Source organism: Mobula hypostoma, chromosome 17 (assembly GCF_963921235.1).
Source record: "Mobula hypostoma chromosome 17, sMobHyp1.1, whole genome shotgun sequence".
In the NCBI taxonomy this organism is placed as follows: Eukaryota; Metazoa; Chordata; class Chondrichthyes; order Myliobatiformes; family Myliobatidae; genus Mobula; species Mobula hypostoma.
In genome coordinates this window covers 8,548,420-8,555,844 of record NC_086113.1, presented here as the reverse complement: position 1 = coordinate 8,555,844, position 7,425 = coordinate 8,548,420, and the positions used below count along the sequence as shown (strand labels likewise).

Below are 7,425 nucleotides of genomic sequence, written 5' to 3'. Positions count from 1 at the left end.
CCTTTGCCGAGTGGCTCTGCAGCTCGTCAATCAATCGACGTCACTCTCTTCTCCCCCCTGCTCGCTTCTGGTTCTGCTCATCGTGACGGGTCGAGTTGGGGGGCTGCGAGTGAGCGAGCGGATGGTAGGAGGTCTCCGCGGTTATCATGGAAGGAATGCTTTATAAGTGGACCAATTATCTGAGTGGTAATTTTGGCCGTCTTGTCTCCGGCGTGTGACGTGAGGTCGCGGGGCATGGGTGGAGGGTTGGAGACCCGTGTCTCTGTCAGGGCATTCTTTTGCAATCTTGAAATAATCTGCAGTGCATGGACCTTCCGAACAGTGTGGCTGGGTTTCTCCGGAGGCCCATCTATAAAGCAATTACAGTTTAAAACGCGGTATCAATAGACTGCGTTGGATAAACTACGTACAGATTTACACCTCCGTGGTCAGGTATCTGGGTCAGGGGAAGAAAAGTAAAGCTACTATTACTGGTGTTTTTTTCCATTTGAAAATAGAAATTGCTGGACATAATTTTCATTTTCCTGCAGACATTTCTAAAAATAACTATAAATTACAAAATAACTGGTGCAAGAATATGATATAGTTTTCATGGATGAATTCAGAAATCTGGTGGTGGAGGTGAGCAAGTTATGTGTGTCTTCATTTCCTTCCTTCCTTCCTGATGGTAGTAACCGGGTGATGACATGTCCTGGATGCTGAGGGTCCCTAGTAATGGATGCTGCCTTCCTGAGGCCCCACCTCTCCAATATGTCCTCACTGGTGTATTCCTTTAAATTGAATTATGCTGATTAGTAAATTTAAATTGCTGATGGTTTAGATGTTTGCATTTTTCACTTGCAACATTTTGAAAGTCATGAATGCCATCTTTGGACAGAACCATATTTTGTATTATAAATAGATTAATAAGGTAGATATTATAAGACCATAATCCCCGAAGAGAGACCATATTACTTCTATCCTGGCCTCTCTCCACTGGCTACCAGTATGATTTAGAATTGATTTTAAGGTTCTCCTGTTTGTTTATAAAGCCTTAAATGGGCTGGCCCCCTCCTATATCGCATGCCTTCTAACCCTTTATTCTACTTCCAGGTCCCTCAGGGTTGGCTTACTTGGGGCTCCTGGCTGTCCTGCGATCTAAATTTAAGTTCGGGGGTGACCGCGCCTTTGCTGTTGTAGCCCCTAGACTGTGGAACAGCATTCCCCTCCCTATCAGATCTGCCCCCTCCCTTGACTCTTTTAAGTCCAGGCTCAAAATCTACCTTTATTCACTAGCGTTTGTATCTTCCTGATGTGGCTGATATTTGGCTTGTGCCCAGGCTCATGTGTTGTTTATTTTGTGCCTGTAAGCTGTGTGCCTTGTTTATATCTGTGTTTCTTGTATTTGTGATTTTAGCTACCTGTTATGGTTTGTACAGCACTTTGGTCAACATGGGTTGTTTTTAAATGTGCTTATAAATAAATTTGACTTGACTATAAGAGCAGAATTAGGCCATTTGGCCCATCAAGCCTGTTCTGACATTTCATCATGGCTGATCCATTTCCCTCTCAGCCCCGATCTCTTACCTTCTCCCTGTATCCCTTCATGCCATGACTAATCAGGAATCTATCAACCTCTGCCTTAAATATATCTAATGACTTGGCCTCTACAGCAGCCTGTGTCAATGAATTTCACAGATTCACCACTCTCTGGCTGAAGAAATTCCTTCTCATCTCTGTTCTAAATGGATGTCCCTCTATTCTGAGGATGTGTCCTCCAGTTTCCCCCCACCATAGGAAACATCCTCTCCACATCACCCTATTGAGGCCTTTCAACATTCAATAGGTTTCAGTGAGATCCCCCTCGTTCTTCTGAATTCCGGTGAGTACAGGCCCAGAGCCATCAAACACTCCTCATGTGATAAGCCTTTCAATCTGGAATCATTTTCGCAAACCTCCTTTGAACCTTCTCCAATGTCAGTATGGCCTTTCTTAGATGAGGGGCCCAAAACTGCCCGCAATTCTCCAAGTGAGGCCTCACCAGTTCCTTATAAGGCCTCAACATTACATCCTTGCTTTTATATTCTAGTCCTCTTGAATGGATGCCAAATTTGCATTTGTCTTCCCCATACCGACTCAACCTGCAAATTAACCTTTAGGGAATCCCTATATATTGCAAGGGCCCATTTGAACAGTGAAAATTTTATTCTGATACCACCCTGTACAGCCAGTCCACGTAAGACTGCTGGATAAGAAAGCACTCTGTGTTTTTGTGCATATCTGCTTCTTTTCCAGGAACTTCATTCCAACATAGGTCAAATAGTATCCTCTGTTCAAACATAGCAGTTGTAAATAAGCATAAACATGGAACATTACAGCATACTACAGGCCCTTCAGCCCACAATGTTGTGCTGACCTTTTAACCTACTCTAACGTCAATCTTTTTTCTATCATCTATATTCCTACCTAAGAGTTTCTTAAATGCTGCTAGTTTCTTAAATGCCATGTCTTCCACCACCCCTGGCTGTGCATTCCATGCACTGACCACTCTCTGTGTACACATTAAAATTATGCCACCTTATATTAGCCATTTCCACCCTGGGGGAAAAAAAATCTCTGGCTATCTACTCGATCCATGTCTCTTATCATCTTATGCACCTCTATCAAGTCAACTCTCTCATCCTCCTTCATTCCCGAGAGAAAAGGCCTAGCTCACTCAACCTATCATCGCAATGCATGCTCTCTAATCCAGGCAGCATCCTGGCAAATCTCCTCTGCGCCCTCTCTGAAGCCTCCACATTCTTCCAATATTGAGTAGACCAGAACTGAACATGATACTCCAAGTATGGTCTAACCAGGGTTTTATAGGTCTTCAACATTAATTTACGTCTTTTGATCTCAGTCCCAGATAGCTAATGAAGGCTGGCGCACCATCCATGTTCTTAACTGCCCTATCAGTCTGAGTGGACCCCAAGATCCCTATGTTCCTCCATACTACTAAGAATCCTACCATTAACCCTTTACTCTGTCTTCAAATTGGACCTTCCAAAGTGAGCCACTTCACACTTTCCTGGTTTGAGCTCAATCTGGCGATTCTCTGTTCAGCTCTCTTGTCCTGAGAAGTATCCTAAGACGGCCAAAAAGAACATTTTTTTTACGTTATGATCTTGTATAATCAGATTTACAATCCATGTGATTTAATTACAAAGTAAAGAAAGACTTGCATGCATGCAACATCCTTCATGACCCTTTTAGGATATCCCAAAGTCTTTAACAGTCCAACGTGTTTCCACTTTCCTTCAAGGAATGTTTGTCCTGGCCTAAAGTGCTTGTAGGCCTGAGCCTGCTGCATCTAAAAGAATGCACTTCAGACAGTATTTCCTCGATATTGTACTAGGATTGTTGGCATGGGTTCCTGGAACAGGACTGGATCACGATCAAGGGTCAAACAGGAAAGGAAGAATTCTCTTTTTTTCTTGTGCCACAATAGTGTAGTGGCTAGTGCAACGCAATTACAGCTCGGGGCATCAGAGTTCAGCGTCCTCTGTAAAGAGTCTTCCCTGTGGAATGCATGGGTTTTCTCCCGTTTCCTCCTACAGTCCAAAGTCATACCGGATTAATCAGTCATCGTAAATTGTCTCGTGATTAGATTAAGGTTAAATCAGGGTTGTTGGGAGAGGGTGGGGGATGATGCATACACACATTCAAAGGCTAACAAAGTTGGAGGTTAAAATATCGATATGGAATAAAATGTTAAATAAATAAATACATGTACTTACATTATAAACAACATTGTAAAAAGTGACTTAAAAGTGTTTACAGTGCAGTGATGAGATAATAGATGGGGAGGGGGCTGACTGGAATGTTTGATCAGATTAACTGCCTAGAGGGAGAAACATTTAAGATGATGTGAAGTTTTTGTTTCAATAGCCCTATAGTGCTTTCCAGCAGGGAGCTTTTGGAAAAGGCAGTTTGCAGGGCGGGTAGTGTCCGCAATGATTTTTCTTGCCCCCTCATTTGTCCTGGACACGTACAAGTCCCGTAGTGAAGGTAGACTGAAACTTCCCTGCTGACCTGGTCGTTCACTGTAGTGTTCGTGTATTGCGAGAGGAGACTTCAGACATGGATGAGAGTACTACCAGCTGTCCACTGATGACATTGGAAGTGTGTTGTGAGGCTCTTTGGCCCCTGGTTATCCAAACACACAGTTGGTGTGAAGCTGCTTCAGACCAGAGCTGGGCTGTAGGATCATGGTATGCTGATTATGATCACAACAGAGTCAGCACTGTAAGGGGAGAAGGCAAGTACACAAGGGTGAGAGGGAGGAATAGTGCAGGGGGTGGCTGGTGATTCTTTTTTCCTTGCGTCTCCATGAATGCTTGTTGTTTATATTTAGTTTAACTTTTGCATGCAACTAAAGATGGCTGAAAATGTTGCAGCATGTCTCCACTTAATACTGTTCTGGAATGTTTGAAGGAACATAACGCCAAGTGGTATCTCAAAAGGATACTGCAGGAAGAAGAATGGTTTGATACCATTAATGGTGAAAGCACATCATCTTGTTTATTAGATCACCACACTAACAAGTAGTGAGCAGACAGTAATGACAATTATACCAAGACATCTGATCTCTGTAAAGATCTCCCACTGTGCGTCAAAGTTCACAAATTAAATGTCAACAGAAACTATAGACACTCCCTCTGGAAATTATTTTATTTGATAATGTTAAGGAAAATCACAGTTAATAGAGAAATTACCATGAAGCTGACAAGGCCACTATATGGATTTCACAAAAGCACAGGCCACTGAGAGGAGTGTGAGCACTCGGACAGAAAACTTTGGGTATTTAATATTTCAGTAGAATTAAAGTAATATTGTAAATGTGTTTCATTAAGCATTCTTCATTTAAATAATTCATTATGGGTTATATGTAAAAGTAAGTGAACTGCATACATCATGACACTACCACATCATATGTGTGCATGTTGCTTAAAGAAAAAGACAAAGTCAGACTTGCATTTTGGGCTCTTTTATTTTCCTTTCAATTAGATTTTTGTTTTGGAGTTACAAAACATAACAGTGGTGATGAGGCACATTTAAAATGAACCTGTGGTGACTACCTACCTGTTGAACCAGTGAGACATTTGAGTAAAAAAACAGGAAGCGTAGCATGTTTTCTTCACAATAGGAAAGATAATTGATTTAAAAATAGGCTGAAAATGGAAGATTACCAGGTGATATGAATCATTAAAAAAAGAGCAGAAACGGCTGGCTACATCGGAAAGTTTGATGCATTTGATTACACAACAGATAATTGGAATATGTATACTGAACTAATTGAACAATATTTTAAAGCAAATGGAATAGCCAATGTGAAACAAGTACTAGTCTTGCTGAGTGCATTGGGTTGAAAAGCATACAGTTTGCATAGAAGTTTGACTGTTCCAACCAAATCAGTCGAGATAAGCTTTGCTGTTATTGTGAAAGTAATACAGGAACGTTTGGAGCCAAAACCATTGCTGATTGCAGATCACGTTAGGTTTCATAAGTGGAATCAAAAGGAAAGGGAGTCCATTTCAGTGTACAAGGCTGAATTGAAGAGTTTGTCGGAGTATTGTCAGTTCAATGATGGGCTAAATGACACGCTGGGAGACCATTTAGTTTATGTAACCTTACAAGAAAGTGTTCAAAAACAGCTCCTGACTGAAGCACACCCTACATTTAAAAGAGCAGTTTAAATGGAAACAGCAGACAGAGACAGTCTGAAATCAAAGTGTGCGTGGACAAAATTGCAACGTCTAGACAGAAACCAGCCTGGCCAAACAAATTGTGTTACTATTGTGGCAGGGGCTCACATACTGTAAACCAGATCAATGCAGATTTAAAGGTAAAACTTGCAGAAAATTAAGCAAAGTAGGAGATATACGAAGAGCATGTCAGGCAGACCAAAGTAAATGGACTACACAGGGAAGAGAAATCGATTAAAAAGTCAAGTTGCAGTTTCAAAAAAGAGCACCTATTTGCATGGTTTTGATGAAAAATCTGACAATGATGAAATAACAGTAAAACTGTGTAGCCTTGAGATTTACAATGTGGAAACTAACATTAGAAAAGCAATATGGCTTGTACAAGAAGTGAACGGCACATTATTTAAGATGGAATTGGTCACTGGCTCAGCTGTTTCAGCTTTTCCACAAAATGAGGTTGAATGATATTTCAAAGATGCAGATTTGAAGCCTGCAGATATCCAACTAAAAAATTATGCTGGAGAAAAAAAGGTAACTTCTGTGGGAATGACATTTGTAACAGTGAAACACAACAACCAACAAACCACATTGGGCTTGTATGTAATAAAAACAGAAGGACCAGCATGAGTGGCGAAGACTAGTACAACTTGATTGGAGATCCATTCACCATTTAAACTATAGAAACTACAGCACAGAAACAGGCCTTTTGGCCCTTCTTGGCTGTGCCGAACCATTTTCTGCCTAGTCCCACTGACCTGCACACGGACCATATCCCTCCATACACCTTCCATCCATGTATCTGTCCAATTTATTCTTAAATGTTAAAAAAAACCCCACGTTTACCACCTCGTCTGGCAGCTCATTCCATACTCCCACCACTCTCTGTGTGAAGAAGCCCCCCCAATGTTCCCTTTAAACTTTCCCCCTCTCACCCTTAACCCATGTCCTCTGGTTTTTTTCTCCCCTTGCCTCAGTGGAAAAAGCCTGCTTGCATTCACTCTATCTATACCCATCATAATTTTATATACCTCTATCAAATCTCCCCTCATTCTTCTATGCTCCAGGGAATGTCACATCCCCTGTAATGGAGTCAACTAAAAGCAAATTAAGAAAAGTGTTGCATCATCCAGTATCTATCTCCATGGTGTACCTCATGAACCGTTGCCCAAATGAGGACAAACCACCTCTATGCCTCTGGTTGGAAAGTATATTGCACCAAGGGAAGACCATGCTGCTCAGAGGAATCATGAAAGTGATAAAAGCCCTGGTTTGACTGGAACAGTTTTTGTAGGTACCATAACTGAGGAAGCTTCTGATTTGTTAATTAGGCAGTTACTTACAAAATGTAGCTTGATTTTTAAACTAGAAGAGAGTTGAAAGATCTTCAGGAAAGTTGCAAGTATTCAACTTTTGTGAGTATAAAGAACCAGAATCTATGCTGGGTGCATTAAGGTTATTGCATGAACTTCAAGTGGGAGACAAAAAGCTGCTTGTAAAAGTAGATACAAAGACCAGAGCCCAGTTGGATAAATGGAAGGCCAAAAAGAAAGGAGTCAATAGAGATACGAAAACAGAGGATTTGTCAGATGATGTTGTGAACGAGGAACCCAAGAGGATTGATTAAATTGTAAAAGGAGCAATAGGAGGATTAAGAAGAGAATACTCCGGGGAACTAAATGCACCTTCCCAAGATCAAGAT

The 7,425-nt window shown here is 41.3% G+C and overlaps 1 protein-coding gene across 1 annotated transcript in view; it reads left to right on the top strand.

Moving 5' to 3' along the window:
- The first annotated feature begins 50 nt into the window (after positions 1-50).
- The window catches only part of plekha8 (pleckstrin homology domain containing, family A (phosphoinositide binding specific) member 8), a 64,983-nt gene continuing 57,608 nt past the window's right edge, over positions 51-7,425 (top strand). Inside the window, exon 1 of the mRNA XM_063069509.1 lies at positions 51-186. Coding sequence (XP_062925579.1) covers positions 147-186 — 40 coding nt within the window. The 5' untranslated portion in view covers positions 51-146. The remainder of the gene's footprint in view (positions 187-7,425) is intronic.